Source organism: Lathamus discolor, chromosome 2 (assembly GCF_037157495.1).
Source record: "Lathamus discolor isolate bLatDis1 chromosome 2, bLatDis1.hap1, whole genome shotgun sequence".
NCBI classification, from domain to species: domain Eukaryota; kingdom Metazoa; phylum Chordata; class Aves; order Psittaciformes; family Psittacidae; genus Lathamus; species Lathamus discolor.
The window spans coordinates 37,397,934-37,416,713 of NC_088885.1; the positions used below are offsets into that span (position 1 = coordinate 37,397,934).

General features: G+C 36.3%; 1 protein-coding gene across 2 annotated transcripts in view; it reads right to left on the reverse strand.

The window, feature by feature from the left end:
• The window catches only part of RUNDC3B (RUN domain containing 3B), a 53,920-nt gene that overhangs the window by 14,699 nt on the left and 20,441 nt on the right, over window positions 1-18,780 (reverse strand). For both annotated transcript variants that reach the window (XM_065666452.1, XM_065666453.1), the window contains 5 exons: window positions 17,049-17,134; window positions 13,447-13,536; window positions 10,502-10,582; window positions 8,906-9,074; window positions 3,045-3,202 (listed from right to left, as the gene is read on the reverse strand). In XM_065666452.1, the coding sequence (XP_065522524.1) occupies window positions 3,045-3,202; window positions 8,906-9,074; window positions 10,502-10,582; window positions 13,447-13,536; window positions 17,049-17,134 (584 nt within the window). The remainder of the gene's footprint in view (window positions 1-3,044; window positions 3,203-8,905; window positions 9,075-10,501; window positions 10,583-13,446; window positions 13,537-17,048; window positions 17,135-18,780) is intronic.

Sequence of the window (18,780 nt, forward strand, 5' to 3'; positions counted from 1 at the left end):
ATGTGCCCTTCCCTCACTATAAAAATGCGCTATTTCTGTAGAAGAGTGCAGCCAAAAGTATTGTCCTCTGATGTTCAACCACAACAAATCCCAGGGAAAAACATGTCCCAATGACAGCAAACACTTCTGACGAAAGCAAATGAAGTAATACGCCTTGTCATTACTACAACTGACGCATATCACTAGGCAATCACTTCATCTGGAGATACTGAAAGTGTGGTAAAGAACAAGCTGTTCTTAGACCACAATAGTTCCAGTTGGAAGAGATTTCAAGTAATGATCTAGTCCAACTGCCTGATCACTTCAGGGCTGATCAAAAGTTAAAGCATATTATAAAGAGCTTTGTCCAAATGACTCTTAAAACGCTGACAGGTATGGAGCATTGACCACCTTTTCTGGAAAGCCTGTTCCAGTGTCGGACTACCCTCTCACTACAGAAGTGTTTCCTAATATCTAGTCTGAAACCTCCTGATCAGCTGTGCATTAGTTTAAACATATCTGACTGATGATCAGGTGGTCTACTGCAGTTTCACTTTTCTAACCCCATTTGCCACCAGACACCTGCCAGCAAAAAAAGGTTCAATTCCCAGATGGGTGGGCATATTCCTAAGAAATCCAATCAAATTGACACACATAAGAAAAAGTTACTTTCTTGTGAATAACTATTCTGATCATAGATTTTCAGCTTCACTGTTGTTCATTGTAGTTTGGGTACTCCAAACTGTGAGACAAAGTTAAGAATGCTGAAAATTGTAGAACATTCAGTTCTGCATAACAGCTGTAAACCAAAATTCCTTCTAAGTTTCTCCAATCTCCCATACCCACATTTATTTCATCCTTTACAGCAAACTGCCTTATTAAATGTGAATATGGAAAAGTTTCTCTAAGTTATCTAAAATACATTAAGATCATATGTAAAACATTTTGCAGGCCTGTGAAATACCATTTGGAAACATCAACAAATACTAAACACAAGTTTGAAAAGGTAGACCTTGCTACCTTAACAACAGCCAGTGGAATAGAAAAGCATCATTAAAAAGGAAATATAGAATGTTTATTTAAAATAGTTTCCATTACACAGCAAATGATCCTAAATCAGATCTCAAAGTGTTTTACAAACAGTAATGTAGGATGCCTCAGGCAGAATTACAGTCCCAAACTTGCTCTTACCTGCTAATAAAGAATTCAAACAGATTATACCACATATTCACTACTCCAAAATGCTACTAACAGTAGGAGAGCAAAACACTCAAATTTGGAATTACATGAACACTACTCTAAAACAGCTGGGAAATAAAAAGCAATTGGCCAAAACTCATTACAGACACATAAGCGATACAACATGTTCTGCTGCCAGGTCACCCTGGGTCAGAATAAAAGAAAAAGAGATGAAAAAACAAGAAAACAAGTTTGAAAGAATGATTAAAAGATGTTAATTATGACTGGTGTTAACAATCAGAAACCTGCTAGTAGGAATATTTCTTCCCTTCTCTCTCCCCAGTAAGGAACTATGAGTTTCTAACACACTTTAAGAGTTCATCTGACAGGCACACTATACTCACAGCAATAACAATGCAAAATTATACCTCTCACTCCAACTATCTAGTGTAGTCCAAGCTCCTGACTGCAGTGTCTCACAAACAGCTATATAAGAACACACTGTCGAGATACAACAGAAGCTGCTTCATACTTGAGCCTTTACATAAGAAAGCAAACAAAAATCAAACCCCAAAGACTGAGATTTTTTAAAACAGTCTGATTGCATATAGCTCAGCTAAAAATTAACAGCAGGTCTGTTCAATAATTCCAAGTAACAGAGAGGGTTTAAAAGAGCTTACACCTTCCCTCCACTTCCTCCAAATAATCAGGGAGGCCAAAGAAGCAGAACATGAATCATTAGCTATATCAGCAAATTCAGAAAAGAAATCGGTGACAGGTATTCCTGAAAATCTTACAGGCAATCATAAAAAAAACCCAAACCAAACATCTTTTCTTCTTCCTCAGCTCTGAAATGGTCAAAAACAAATTGCAAATGCTGTGCTCCTGAGGAGTTTCATAAAATCCATTCCAAGTATTGGCAATAAAATGATCTACTGCAAGACAGAAAAGCCTGTATTGCTTCAAAGGCCACAGACGACTTCCATTTTACTTCAGGGCTCAGACACATACAAATTACTCCAAATATAAGGTAATTTATCTTATATTTGTTATGAACAGAACATACAGTTACTGCAGATGCATACTATAGCAGTCTCGTGGCAACCTGTCACCACACAGTAGGTCTTCCATCTATCTGGATCTTTAGACATTACAAGGGAGTATCTCTGCAAAAGGACAGTACCTTCCTATACTACAGGCAAGAACAGAAGGATAACTATCTAAGGAACTAGATGACCATAAGATCTTTCCAATCCTAACTATTCTGTGATTCTATAATCACAAGATACTGTAATATTTATCATATTAGTAGTCACATATGCTATTAAAAAATTAAGCCTTCTCCTGTTGTTTTAGCATTTTGGCTTGCATTAAAGAAACAATGAAGAGGAAATTGCTTCATCAGTTTGAATACTTTTAAGACCAGATTAATTTTTACTGAGTCTGAGCCATGTGCAAATAAAATAGAATCTATGCAAACAAAATAAGTATTTCTTTATCCTTTACTGCCTAACATTTTAAAAACAGTGCTCAAAAGGAAGCTGCTTCCATTTTTTAAGGGTAACCTTAAAGCTGGAATAAAAAATATTTAATAAAAATGTGTTAAAAATTTAAGCAAGTTTATTGTAAGCTATTTCAGATTTAAAATTTTAAATTTATCTTAAAATTATTCTAAGCAGTTTTCAGGGGAGCCATTTCTGAAGACTTTAAGACTTGCCATGGAGAAAAAAACAGAAAAAAAAAAAACAAAGCTAAAATACATCAATTCCTTTAAGAAGTTTCATTCATTTCTACAGGACCACAAGTTCTTTGTATTGTATAGTAAAATAAGTTAAAAAATTTAAGTAATACTGCTCTAACAATGTTTCTCCATTCTACTAACTTACAACTGGTCTTGCAGTTCCACAATTATATATTCCAGCTGTTCCTTCTCCATTTTATGGGCTAGGTCCATATCTTCAATTCTTTGTAACAGCAGTTTATTCTGTGAGACAGATTCAGATAGCTGGTTTTCTCTGAGTCGTACCAATTCTTCAAGGTAGCCCTGGAAACACAAGTGTTAGAAAGCTTTAAGGAACACACTATCAAAAAACCTTTTCAGTATGTTTGTTCACATTTTTCTGGTTTAAGATGTATACAGTTCTACTTGGTTTTGTTGTACATTGGGGTTTTTTTTTAATCTTTACACAGACTAATAAACTGACTAAAGGTTAGTATGATGTTTCCTAATAGGCACCAAGAAAATCATGTACTTATTTACATTGCTGCAGAGGAATAGAAAAATGGATGGAACAATGAGACAAGAATGCTACCAGCACAAAATACTAATTCATTTTTCAAAACCAACATGGAACAGTCACTAGTACAAGAAAAAGATCAGAACTGTATGCCTTAACAGATACAGGATGTTAGATACTGCCCAAGAAGGACAAGAGTAGAATGCACCTATATGGATCTGTATAGTTAATGAAAGGGAAACAATTATTATTACAAAATATCCAATGTTACTTTGAAATTTCTTTGAAAACTGCAATACCACATCACACATACAAATGACATGGAAGTTAACTGAAATAAATATTCATCTACAGCTGACACTATAAAACATACTGTGCAGTTTTTATCACACTTCAAATAGTTAGTCTTTTACAAAAATCCACGATGTCTTTTAACAGCAGCTATGATGGCACACTGGTCACAAAGTATGTTCACAAATAACACACCTCATTACAATACAATAAAATAGCTATTTATTTTTCTTGTTTGAGTCCCAAGACATCAGAAGCTAGTAACTTCTTATCCATTCTTACTTGGTTAAACCTGGACACAATAAGTCTGCAATGCATAAAATTCTGCATATTCCTTGAAGTCTAAGGAAAAATACGTAATTAGAAGCACAGAACAATGGAATAGTTAGGGTTGGGATGGACCTTAAGATCATCTAGTTCCAACCCCCCTGCCATGGGCAGGGACACCTCACACTAAACCATGTCACCCAGGGCTCTGTCCAGCCTGGCCTTGAACACTGCCAGGGATGGAGCATTCACAACTTACCTGGGCAACCCATTCCAGTGCTTCACCACACTTAAAGAATTTCTTCCTTATATCCAATCTAAACTTCCCCTGTTTAAATTTTAACCCATTACCCCTTGTCCTGTCACTACAGTCCCTGACAAAGAGTGCCTCCCCAGCATCCCTATAGGCCCCCTTCAAGTATTGGAAGGCTGCTATTAGGTCTCCACGCAGCCTTCTCTTCTCCAGGCTGAACAGCCCCAACTTTCTCAGCCTGTCTTCATACGGGAGGTGCTCCAGTCCCCTGATCATCCTCGTGGCCCTCCTCTGGACTTGTTCCAGCAGTTCCATGTCCTTTTTATGTTGAGGACACCAGAACTGCACACAATACTCCAGGTGAGGTCTCACAAGAGCAGAGTAGAGGGGCAAGATCACCTCCTTCGACCTGCTGGTCACACTCCTTTTGATACGGTTGGCTTTCTGGGCTGTGAGCACACACTGAAGCCAGCTCATGTTCTTTTTGTCATCAACCAGCACCCCCAAGTCCTTCTCTGCAGGGCTGCTCCGAATCTCTGCCACTCTTTCATAGGTGCCCATATTAAAAAAAAAAAAAAGTAATTAAAAAAGGTAGTTTTCCTAGAGGCAGAACAGGTGCAGTCCTGTTGAGCAAGAATGCAGGTTTCACTGAGCTGGTAGCAAAATGTTACTAATCGAATTCACCACCACAAAGGCTATTAAGGGTATACAGCATCTCTCATATGAGAGGAGGCAGAAAGAGCTGGGATTACTCAGTCCAGGGTTGGTGAGAAGGGAAGAGGGGCAGGAAGAGAATCGTATCAATATGTATTGATTTTTAGGGGGAGGGTGTAAAGAGGATGGATTAAGAATCTTCTCAGGGATATCCAATGAAAAGAGTCAGCAGACACAAACTGTAATACAGGCAACTATTTAAATGTGGGGAAAAAAAAAACGTAGAGAGTTTAGCCCAATTGAACAAGACACCCCAGGCAACCTACTCTAGTCTACATTTTTTTAAGCAGTGGATTTGGACTAGAAAACCTTAAGAGGTGCCATCCAACCACAACTATTCTATGATTACATACAGGTTTATCCACTGGATATATTCGTATTTGATATGAATTTATTTTAGTCTCAGTACAAGTTCTAAGGAATTTTAAGAGTTTTTTAGTATGCTCAATTCTGCCTGTCAAATGTTACCATTATCTTTACTGTTAAGGTAGTCCTTGGACCTCCAAGTAGTGCTTTAAAAGTACTAAATGATGCATTCAGACATATTTCATGCTTCCCAGAAATCTCATATTTTACAAAAAGATTAGACATGAAGCATCACTATCAGAAACAGAATACAATCAGACAATAAATATCTCTATAAAATGTGAGGTGAGTCATCCTGCCAGTAAAAGACTGTAAAACTCCAGTATAAACAGTACACAAAAAATTAAGAAGTTTACTACGTAAAAGTGAACAGTTTACACCACTCCAAAATAGGTAACAGATAATTACCACAGAACTATCCAATGTGTAAACTATGATTAATTAATCTGGACAAGAGACAACTTGGAAAAGACAAACTCGTCATATTTCCAGAGTGGCCTGAAGAAGGCAGGAAGGAAGTGACTGTTCATCATTTTTTAACATGCAAGAGCTAGGCACCATGAAATAAAGCCAGCAGGAGCCAAATTCAAGAGACAGAAAAGGAGGTGGTTTTTCACACAACAGATGGTAGATGTGCAGAATGCTTTGCCAAAAAATTGGTTTGGATGCTAAAAATTTAGATAGGGTCAAGGGGATATTTGACAAGGATTTGGAAGAGTAATCCATTACAGGTTACTAAACAGACAAACCTTATCAGCTTCAAGAAGCCCTTCAGCTGACATGCATTGGCAAGAAATGCAAGAGTTAATAAAAGTGCATATACATTTGCTTTGCTTTTATTCTACCATTCACATCTACTTTGGGCAAGTATCCAAGATAAGATAGTAGGGTAGCAAGGATTCTTGGTCTAAACCAGCATAGCACTGTTGATCCAATAAAGCAATGCTACTGTTTACCTTGCCAAAATAATACCTGACCTTATCCTACTATTCAAATAACTCAGAAGATACAGATAACTTAGTCTTAGCTGCAATCCAATTGCTTGTCATATTTGTAACCCTAGTAAACATCATCGAGCTGTGCTATTAATGACTGCAGTACACATACTTAATTAGGAGGCACAAAAGGAATTTATCATTGTTTGTGCAGTGAATGACAATAGAGCAAAAGAAGCATCCATCAGTGTGTATCAGTTACTAAAAATACATGATTTTCAACTTGGTCTTCTTGTCACAATGGTCCAACACACAGAATGTCAGAAAGCCTCTTTGTTTGAAAGAAAGCAATCTGTCTATCAGCTACTACCTACTGTACTGCATGCAACTCAACTGTTATTGTAACTCATTGCCATGAAAAAGGTCCCAAAAAGGGAAGGAGAGAAACACACAGGAAAGGAGCAATATTCCATAGCTCCATCTAAGACTTTAATGATCATTTGGACAAGATATAATAGAACAGATGTAGTATAGTTAAAGCGAGTGATATTAAAATTTGTCAAGCACATCCCAAATGAAAATTAGACAATAGAAAATTTTCTGTCTGTTGGAGTAAAAAAGTTATTCTGCTGCTGCAATTGTCAAGTAGGCATTCTAAAAGAGGACAATTAGGAAAGTGTCAATAGTTGTCAGAGTAGCTATCATTTTGAAAATGGTATTAAATGCACCAAAGTTTTCAAAGAATTATCATAAAGCTGACTTGAATTCATCTCTACATTAGTTGACTACAGAAATTGCTTCATTAAAAGAACACAAATAAGGAATAATGTGAGTCATGAAAAGAGTAATGCTCAAAAATTTGAAATACTCAGTATAACATCAGCATATAGCTTCCCATGGAATAGAAATATTTCTGGATTTTAGACTTGTGAATAAACCAAAACCTCCATTTGCTGTTAGAGCCACTAAAGATCTTTGTGCTTTTGCAGATGGAAAGCTTCCTAGTGATTCCGGCTAGTGGATTTGGACACTGTGCTTCAGTGCTGCTTCTACAGATGTCTGTCACAACTTTGATAGGGTATCCTTAGAAACGAACCACTTGGATGTAACAAGAAAAATAAACATCCACCTATTTTGTTCTCTTCACTGCTTCTCCACTATTGATTACACTTTCTTCATTAAACCCCAAAATATTTTACAGTCTTTCACTGAGTGAAGGTGGAGAAGAGTGGAGTGCAAACCAATCCTATGCTTTTGTCTGGACACAAGGATGAAATGCTGCCTGGAATATGTTCCTGTGCCTCAGGGACAGCTGAGGTGGAGACAGAAAGATCTTGATTTTGCTTATGTATCTGAAGAAATTCCTTTTGATTGACACATTTTGGTTTACAAAAGCAGGGAGAACATCTCCTGTACCAGAAAGAGCCCCAAGGAACACAAGTTCTTTCCATATGGAAAATGATACCGTACTGGCTGAGAAGATTGTACAGCAACCTGGCTGTCAACACTGAAGGTCAGATTTCAAAAGCAGGAAGTCTAGGAGACCCAAAATGGAAAAGAAATAACTGAGTGCATATTTTTAAAAAATACCTCTCATATCTATCATCCCACAGTAAGTCTGACTTTTTCACAGTTACTTAGAAAAACTTTCACTAGGTTCTATCACATGCATTAAAGTAAACCAACCTTAATTCTACCCATTCCATATTAACACTGACATTCAGAAATCCATACTAATCCTAATGCCGGGTCTCGTTCTCAGGTGTATTCTCTCAGACTGGCTGTATTTCTTTAAAAACATTAAGCATTTGCCTTTCACTTTTCTTAAATTTTTCTGACTCCTCCTTTCTTTTTCTGTGCACTATTTCTTCAGTGGCTATAAACAGCCTTCCCTTTTCTCTCTGTCTCTAGCTAATATGCATTGTGGTCTGTAGATGTAATATGCTGTTATGTGAAACTGAGAAACACTTTGCTTTTAAAAATACTAAAACATTTAGACATATATTTCAGTTCACCTTTAACCTACAGTATTTTGGGTGGTAGAGGGAGGACCTACGTTTTGGTTTCTATAATAACATTCAATATACCGCCTAAATTATTAAAATCAAACACACTTTTTTCTTCTCCCATTCTAACTTGAAGCAGGTCTTAAAACTATATATTTTCTAAAAATCCATTTCAGTATCGCTGAGAAGATAGTTTTGCTTTTCATTCCTAGATGGATTACTTTGCTGATCATTTTTGTTTACTGCAAGACTAAAGTTTAACATCACTATTGTTACAAGAACCCTCTGCTGGTAGTCTACTTACATCAGTAAAATTCTATGGTCTCTAAGGAAACAGAAAATCATGTGGACAGTTGTGTTTACCTCAAGCTCACAACTTAACAGCTTGAGAGATAACACTGCTTTTAACTCTCAGATTGGAAAAAGGAGCCAAAGCTTCTGTATTAGATTGTGAAATCCAATATCTGTATTATCTTCACCTCTCCCCAAACCTCTTTTCCCTCAAATCAATGAGCAAAGATACTTAAGATACTCTGAAGATCATACATTTTAAGACCACTTACATAAAGGTAAATAACATTTTATATATTTTTCTGCCTTTGCTTAAATGGCTATGTCACCAGTTGGCTGATGATGAGCTTTGGCTCCATCAACCCCCTGACAAAACTAATCTTTTACCTTCTGTTCCAAAGCAAGCCGGTACTTCTGTTCTACCCTTTTGCATTTGTTGTACCAACTGTTTTCATCTGTGATGAAAGGAGGACCAATGTTCTCTGGAGTACTGCCTTCACTGCCACTACTGCCCAGTGTTCTTAGTTCTTCTTCATCACTGCTGATGCTGTCAGAACTGAAAGATCATATTAATTAGGCAAGTGAAAAGCTGTGTTTGTTAAAATGCAAATTCCCCTTGAAATTTAAAGCACCACAGTTACTAAATACATCTAAAGCTCTGTAAACCAAAAAGAACGAATATTGGGATAGGATAGATCACTAAACACAGGTTATATTTCAAGCTTTTATTTTTATAGCTGCCTAAAGAATGGGCAAAATTTGCTTGAGACCTTAGTTAAGCTGTCTTAGGCAAGTCAGACAACTGTATGTAGTACCCTGGAATACAAAGGGCCAATGCATTCCAATATGCTGTCTAAGTGATGACTTGGATCTTTCCTTCATAAATTCAGGGTAAAAGAGCATTATCTGAATCTAGATGTTATTTGTTTCTAAAAAGCATTAAAATAAAAGTTATTGTTGTTTTTATGTTAAATTATGATGAATCTAAATGAAAACGTACAGTTGTGGTTATAGTGAAGACGATGTGTCTGTTATTTCACAGAACATGAGCATCTCTCCATACAGTATGCAAATTCACTGTGAAAATATCTGCGTATCATCCAGAATCAATCTGTGCCAGAAAATTCAGACATCTGTCTCAAATACAAGAATTCTAATTTACCCCAATACCCATTTTAAATCTTTCCTTACAACTATGCTTTCCACTACATTAACAGCATTTACTAGTTTTTAAAGAAGTGATTCATACAACTCTGTGATCCTGCCATGATGCAAATTCTGCTTTAACTGAATCATACAATTTGTCATTAACATGTAAGCTAATAAGAACTTCAAGAAAATAATTAGGATGTTTCATGTTCAGTTGTACATCTTCAAGACTATTTCTCACTCCCAACTGCTTCCCTCCATTTTGGCAAAACTAACATTAGAACACATTCCATTCATTTCCATGCTTTTTAGAGATATCAAATTGCTATCTAATTTGTTAGATAATGATCACTTCTTTAATTTTTAATCATATAACTGATCACAGGAGCAAAATGTAGCTGGAAGGTCAGATTATATACACAACTGGTCATGATTTTCTATTATGTGCTAATTGCTTATACTGCTTATCCGTCATATCTTACAATTTACCAGGACACATATAGTTTTTATTTACAAGACAGCTACCTTCAAGTTTATGGCTACACAGGAAAGGACCAAGACAAAGGACAACTTGGTCTGGAGATCTTCAAAGGAAATTAAAAAAATCTGTTTCCTTGTGAACTGTGATCATAATCCAAGTAAACAAAGTTAGCATGACTCACTGTGATGAGTCATGTAATAATTCTACCAGTCTGAAAGAGCAAGGCAGCTCAGTGCACAGGTTTATATTTAGAGATGGATATTATTTTGAATGCAAAATGAAAAGTATGAGGCCCAGTATGAAGGATAAATTGTCAATGAAGTAAAATTAAAAAGTGCAAAGATAAAAAGTACCTTTGGGTGAACTTCAAATATGGTGTATAATCTATGACAGCTGGAAAGCTGCCATCCAATCCCTCACCCTTCAGGCAAAAACTGATAAAACAGAGAAACAACAGTAAGCTTATAACAAGAAAATTACAGCAGTGACAGCTGAATCTTATCAATGTGATTTTTTTCTTAATTTTTTGGTAATAAGAAAGGCCTAGAGCATTTAATACCGAAATCCTACTCAGCCGAGCTAGACTGTTTAACGAGAGTCACTGAGCATATTATAGCATAATGAAACCCCCAACAAACAGAAATTCCACATGATCAGGGCAAGTGGTATAAACCCTAACTTTTAATTATTCACTTCTATTCTGAAACTACAGACGGACTGCAGGGAATAATAGGAAAAAGAAAGTTAGCCGGAGCGAGAGAAAGAGAAGACCTATGGATAACAGTGGAATCTTCAGCATTTAAGCTGATTTAAAGAGTTTGCAGAGTCCTTACATAACCATCCTACTAAGTTTAAATCAAAAATCAGGTCTCAAAAATATTTCACAGTTTTTTTCTTTTCAGACACTTCCTGGTGTGGGGCTGCAGGAAGATGAGGGACATTAATGAATCTTACTTTCAGAAAATGTTCTGAAATGGCTGTAGCTTTACAAAGCTCTCATCTACCCTATATGCTTTTTCTACTTGATATAAAAGATTGTATGGGAACCATGTTTAATTATTACAGAAGTGGCAAAATCAATCATGCTTCCATAAGGCTCGTATTCCTCAATTTTTCCATATGTCATCAAAAACCCAATTCTAGTAAGACATGGGTTTTGCTACTTTTCCTAGCTTAATTGTAAAGCGCCATTTTTTGCAATGCAGCCACTTAAGTGGTATTTGGAAAGTACATATGCTGGGTTGGGTTTTGTTGGGTTTTTTTTCCCCTTAAGAACAGAAAAGCAAAGAAAACAAGAAAAAACACCCCTGCAAAACCACAATTAGTTTAAGCAGATACACAATAAAAATGCTTCTGTAGCACTATGTTCCTATTTTGCCCAGAAATTTTCTAAGCTCTTAAATGTGGCATTGACAAAAACTCAAATGTCTCCAGAAGAATGTATACATATGCTTACATTAGAAATCAGAGAACAAAGGAAGAACGAGCACACTCATACAACTAAGCTCTCATACTGACAGTATGTACCACTGAGGCTTACGGGAGACAAACACAACTGATGCTTATTTATGGAAGGACTTACATACTGCAGACTTATTCTTGCTATGCCTCTTACTTATGTATAGCCATAGTTCTTCCAAGTATAGTACTAATAGAGAAGTAGTTTAATTTCACATAGTGTAAGGCTTAATCTAATAAAAGATCTGGTAAGAGTTGAATTTGCTATACACAAGGCTAACTCTCATATCATCCAGCAACACCTCTCAGTTCCCTCAGAACATAGCTGATGAGGTTATTAAGCCAATCTAGTAACTAATGCTGCCAAAAGAAGCTATCCTTTGTTTTCAACCTCTCCCTCCACATTTTTCCTTTTTCTTTTTTTTTTTTTTGGGGGGGGGTGGGGGTGGTAATTTTTATTTTTCTTTATTAAATCCCAACCAGACATTCCCTTTCCCCTCCTTACAGTGGTATTGGCACTTATCTGACTCCATGATGAGCTAGCTCAGCCATCATGACCTGAATTTTCAGGGTTTTTTATTCCCTGTTAGCATCCAGTTGCAGTTCCACAGGCAACTAAACTCAATGCTCACTGCCACTGGAAAGGTAAGACATTACTTAATCCCTTTTATTCCTTTTCTTCTCTAATCCTTATGATCATATCATATCTGCCACTTACAGGATGTTTCCCTGAGCCAAACTAGATAATAGCAAAAGAACTATTTTCTTACTGAGTATGGGGTTTTTTTACTCTAACAAGTTAAATTGACTCACAGAAGGGTCCAACAAGCCTCAAAACTGATATAAGGGTACATAAGCAAGAGTAAATCTCCAAAGGCCTTCTGTCAACACTCAGTGCACCCAGTGAGACTGTGCTGTTTTCTGCCAGTTTATATCCTAAACTGGTTTCTGACAAGAATTAATGCTGCTGCAGTGTAAATTTTAACAGCATATTTTCAGGAGACTGGAGGAAAGCATTAACATTCTCCTTTTTCCTATGCTGTATTACAAAACCCTTCCCCATTTTATGAGGTTAACTTGACCCAGCCAGGCATATTAACAGGGCCTGGCACCATCTTATCATAGTCATTATAGACTTTATACCTTTGCTGATGTTTTTGCTATATATATGTTTGTGTATATATACACACACACCCCAAATTGTTTGGTTTTGGGTTAGTTTTTTTTCTTTCTGGTTGTGTTTTTTTTTATTATTTAGGGTGTGTATCTTCATTAGCCAAAAACACAGAATTAATTGTATAACAAAGCACACAAAAGTCTAGCTAAAGATTGCACAGATAAATTCGTGCAATCTTACAATATTTTGCAGTTATTTATAACACATTTTAATATTAAATGGTCATTTGTAGGTTAAGCTTTTAAAATGTAGAAGTACTAAAGTTAAAGATACCTATACCTTCTACATACTCAGTTACAATGCTGTCATTGAGTACCAGGGCATAACTGTGTACTTAATCCTTTAAAAGATTCAATTGCCTGTAAACTTTACTTAATAGGTTTAATATATCTTCTGCAATTACTGTTCAGATTGCTTTTAGAATTTTGATACTTGACTGTGTAATCATGCAGCTATACAGACTATGGTATAGTTTTGTTCTTATCTAGAAGAGCCATTCAAGATTGTTTTCTCTATCCCTGCCCTCTTCTCCCCCCACCTAATTTTTGCCCCTCAAACTATCAAGGAACTCTAACATCGTTTTTCATAATGCATCCATTTTATTTCAAAAAAGAAAAAGTACTTTCCCTGAGCATTATATTACGAAGCATGCAAATATAATACCTAAAATCAATTGCATTGAGTCCCAACAGCATACCAGCAAGCATATTTGCTTCTTCACCAAGAACAATTGCTCCATCCTCATAAAATCTCCTTCAATAAAAAAAGAAATTAGTTCAGTTAGTATCATTTTCTCTCAAATAATACTATTTTTCATAGTTAACAGAAAAATTAAGAAATACAGTTTAAATAAAAAAAAACCTCATGTGAACCCCAGGGGGATTGATATTTCATTTCAAATAAAGCAAAACAATAGACTACACAGCACAAAGCGCCACAATCTTAGAGCACATAAAAATTTAGATAGAAGCAAAACCAATTCACAATATTAGCCCTAAGAAATGGATAAAATGCAAAGGAAGTGATGAAGATACACTTTATTCCTGAAAGGCAGAATGTGTGTCATCTCTATATAAAAAAAAAAAAAATCCATCATATTAAAAAAAAAATTCTCACAATTGTACTTGCAGACTCTTTAAATGTTCAAAAATGATTCTTCATTCTCAGAAAATCTTTTCAAAACTCAGCTATTTTGCAGGTAGCATGCTTTTTCTACTGCATGCTCAGGTTATTCATGCTGCATCCAGTTATTCTGAGATTTAAAATTTTCATTATTTGAAGGAGGAGTGTTTCTTAGCACCATTTTTTATTGCAAAACACGTACTGGCCAAAGTTTTAGAACTCCACGCCTTGATCTCAAAATACATTTCATGTACCCTGGTACATGCAGACTTCTGAAGGCTGCTTGAGAACAGTGACCAATAAAGAAACCATTTTTAAACCTGTATTCCCTCACTACCTCCTCATTCTCTCCCATTTATTCTCATTTTCTCCTCCTAGCTACCATAGAAGCTACTTTCAGACAGAACTGTTCCACGCACAGGACATATGTGAATAAGACACACCACTGCCATGCACGGACTTGTAAAAAGGCATTTGGTCTGTTTAGTTAAGTAGCACACAACTGTAATTTCTGTGTTAAAGGAGTCCTGGCAGCAGCAGAGGCACAAAGGTCACTACAATTCACCTGAGCATCACATGTGGAAAGAGGAAAATGAAGAGCTGTTCAGCACCAACTGCAAGGTTGAAAGGTCACTTACCAGAAACCAAGATCCACATTCCACCTATACATTCTAGCCATGTATGATTGCAAGAAGGTGCCAGATTATTGAACACAATCCGTCTTTCAAATACTAGCAGCAATGCCCTACCAAAAGCTCCATCTGTTTTAAGAACTGCATGTAAGCATTGGGATGGCTCAGTAAGAGCCTGAGTTGCCTGCATGGCAAACATCCAGAGAAGACATATTTTGGGGCACAGTTCCAAAGACTGAACTGTGTTATAATGCACACCATCAGAAGTCCCACTTTTGCAGTTTCATAACAGACATCCATTTGCTGTAAGGAAGTGAGTTGTCCAAGACCTTGGATGTTCTCAGTAGAAGCAAGAAATCTGGATGACTTCCTCTGGGAAGACAGAGATTATAGTCCTGACATAGAGACTATGATGTACAGACTCAACTCCCTACTCTTGAAGTTCAGGAATGGCACTAGGAGGTTAAACTGGCTAAGACAGAATACTGAGCTAGATGGACTTTACAGTCTGATTCAGTACAGTTACTCTTACTTGTGAACTAAGAGCAATGCTCCCAGCACAAGCTGATTGCCACCTATTTCACTGGCATTTGTTAAATTACTGCTAGGTACTAATCTGTATGGTGTTCAGTTTATCTTGTAAAATGGTGCCAAGGAAGTAATCACACAAAAAACACAGGACATTATTTGTAACAGTGAGATGCAGATGTGTTAGCCTGACAATGGTAATGTTTCTTAAACCAGCTTCAGTAATCTAGCCAAAACACCAGTCCCTTGGAAAACTCGCAAATTTTCTCTCAGGGCTACGCAGCTGACACCTCACAACAGTCTACTTTAAGTTAAGAGTCTGTGCTGAGCAATTTTTTATAAAAATAACTGTGTGCCCATGCGTAACCCAACTCCCTTCTCAGTGTAATATGCAGATCCAGCACTAATAAAGTGCTGCTTCATTAAAGGATTAGCCATAAGATCAGGCACCTAAACACAACAGTGAGGTTTAAAAAGGGCTAGCAGTATGATAGATCAATCTCATAGGCTACATACACACATGTATAACATTATAGTTTATGTAAATAATTATTAAACATGCATATATCAAAATACATAATTTAAAATTCTAAATAAATTGTGCAAAGCATCATCAAGAGAATCCAGCCACATATTAGGCATCCAAATCCCACACAAGAAAAGACAGTGTCCATTATTGCTAGTAGATTTGAAATCCACCATACCAAGATCTGAAACTATAACTTCTATTTCCATTAGCTGTATTTAAAATATTACTTCAAAACAAACTTTGCACTTACTATGTTTGCAATGCAAGAGGGGTTGTTTCCAAAAACTATACCACTGAAAGAACATTCAAATATATTAAACATCAACATGTTCAAATAAATTAACTTGAAACTGCTAATAAAATAATACCACTGTTATCCACTAGCAAACAAACCACACTACCAAACAGGGACAAAGAATGTACTACTTAACTACACAAGTTTGTGACCCTCCTCTTCCTCCTCATCTCCCCCTCAAAAACCCAAGTGACTTCTCAGTTTGAGGCAACATGAGTAAATCTTTTCCAGAAATCTTTGGTTTATGAGCGTCTTGTCTACTGTAAATGCAAACAAATCTGGGTAAAATAAAGATTATAGGTCTGGAAACTTCAATAAAATGTGATGTTTCCCTAGTTGTGCTTCAAAGTCACCTTAATATTGGCAACATATATGGAGATCTGTGGACAAATAGTCTTAGAAACAAATAATATTCTAAATGAACAGAAGTCCTTGCAGAGAAAACTCTTACTGTTCAAAAAGCCCATTCAGTAGGTCTAAAATTTTTAAGAGGTCAACATCAGGTACCATTTTACAGGCTCACTCATACTTAGATGACTTCATCATAAATCTACAAGATACAGTTGTTGCAGAATACAGCATCCTATAACAATCATATTATTTAGAACCAGTCCAAAACTGGTACATAACAGGTTTTACCATTAGAAGGTATAAATAAATAAATAAAATCTGTTACAGAAATTTCATATTACCATAAGTATCCCCATGATATGCCTGATCACTAATTCTGTTCTATGTCTCTCAACAGGTTCATGGAATTATTTTCCTTTCTTCTTCAAGAAATGTTCCTTTAAAAATTATTTTTCACTGAGTCTCTAGGACTTTGGCAACCATACCTAGTTTTGAAAGGAACATTACATTTTCCAATCTTTATCACGCCACAGTTTCAGAATTAGTTCCTTGTCTAAAGAAGTTTCCTTCTCTTTTTCAAGAATTCCAGACTTTTTTCCACATTTTTAAAATCACGATTTTTAATTTTGCAGTTTTACCCATGCTAAAATCTAGTCAGTTCACACCAACTCTAGATATCTTTTACAACATTACAGCTTTTACTAGTGACATCCTTTCCTATACAAATCAAGTGGAACATGCACTTCCAAACCCAATGCGACTTACGCAGCATTTGCTAAAATATTGCAAAAATAGAAGTCTTAGAGACCTGGTTGTTTTGAAGTCTCTCAGAGCTGTGGAAATGTATTCAGACAAGTGCTTTTCCATAAGTGCTACTCTGATCCAGGCTCGACCCTGCAAGAAGAAATAGAGATCAAATATCTAAGTATTATAGAATGAAACAATTTTCCATCTGAAAATGAATACAATTGATTTATCTGGGTGAAATGAACTTGTTAACAAAATCACCACTAAACAGAAATAGTTGCTAAGATCTAATTCATTACAGTGATAATGAAAAGAGAAAAAGCATTCTTACAAATCAACTTCATTACAAAATAAAGTTATCAACAACTTAAAGGTGGGGGAAGGATATTGCTTTAATTATATAATCCAGCCTTTTTAAAGTCTCATGTGCGTTAAGTGGTAGGAATGGTAACACATCATGGCAAAAAGCTTTCCATTTTAAAGACAATACTATTGGAAGTACCAAATTGTTTCCAATGTAAAGCATCAGTAACTTACCCTCAAGGTGTTTTTAAAAAAAAAATAATTCTCTCTGTTCATTCAACTATTTGTGGGATCAATAAAAAAATAAATTACTTTTTCCCCCCTCAGTAAGGGCATCATTACAGAAGCTGCACATGAATTAACACAGGAATTTAATCTAAGAGGTAAAAAACTTGCAGTCCAGAAGCAAAACTTCATTCAAACAGTTCTATGAACAACTGCAATAGCTTCAAAGATAACCTTTAGGAATGTGTTGCACTGTATTTACAGGTCTAGTGCACAGGATTGTAGCTTACAGGAAAACGACATTTCAAGTGGCTGCCATAATTATGATTGTCACTTTAAGAACATCAGGAACATTTCTTGCAGCCCACATAAACTTAAAAATACTTATTTAAGTAATAAGATGTCTTTGTACTAAACATATTTGGGCCTTACTGACATCTAGCTGAGTATCACTACAGACATTGTACCAAAGCCACCTGTAGTAGATTATAATCCTACATTAAATTTATATAGACCTAAATCAAACTGAATTTATAATAAGATAGATACTAAATAACAAAACCAAAAACAAATCACTTTCATAAATACCCACAACACAGCAAAAACTTTAACACAGAGTACATTAAAATTAAAAGGATGTTTATCTGGACAGCTGCCTTTACATTGCAGTTATTTAGAACACAGAATCATAGAATGACTTGGGCTGGAAGGGACCTTAAAGATCATCTAGTTCCAACCCTGCTGCCATGATCAGGGACACCTTCCACTAGACTAGGCTGCTCAAAGCTCCATCCAACCTGGGCTTGCACACTGTCAGGAATGGAACAGCTACAACTTCCCTGGACAACCTATGCCAGTGCCTCACCATCCTCACAGTAAAGAATTAATACCCAACCTAAATCTACCCTCTAGTCAGTTTAAAGCCATTCCCCCATGTCCTATCAATACAGGCCCTTGTAAAAAGTCCATCTCCAGATTTTTAGCTGGACTTTTTAGGTATGGGAAGCTGTTATAAGGTTTCCCCTGAGCCTTTTCTTTTCCTTGTTGAACAACCCCAACTCTCTCAAGCCTGTTTTCATAAAAGAGGTGCTCCAGCCCTCTGATCATCTTCACAGCCCTTCTCTTGACTTGCTCAAGCAGGTTCATGTCCCTCTTGTGTTGGAGGCCCTAGAGCTGAATGCAGTACTGCCAGTGGGGTCTCACGAGAGTGGAGTAGAGAGGAAGAATCACCTCCCTTGGCATTTGACGTGCTTCTTCTGATGCAG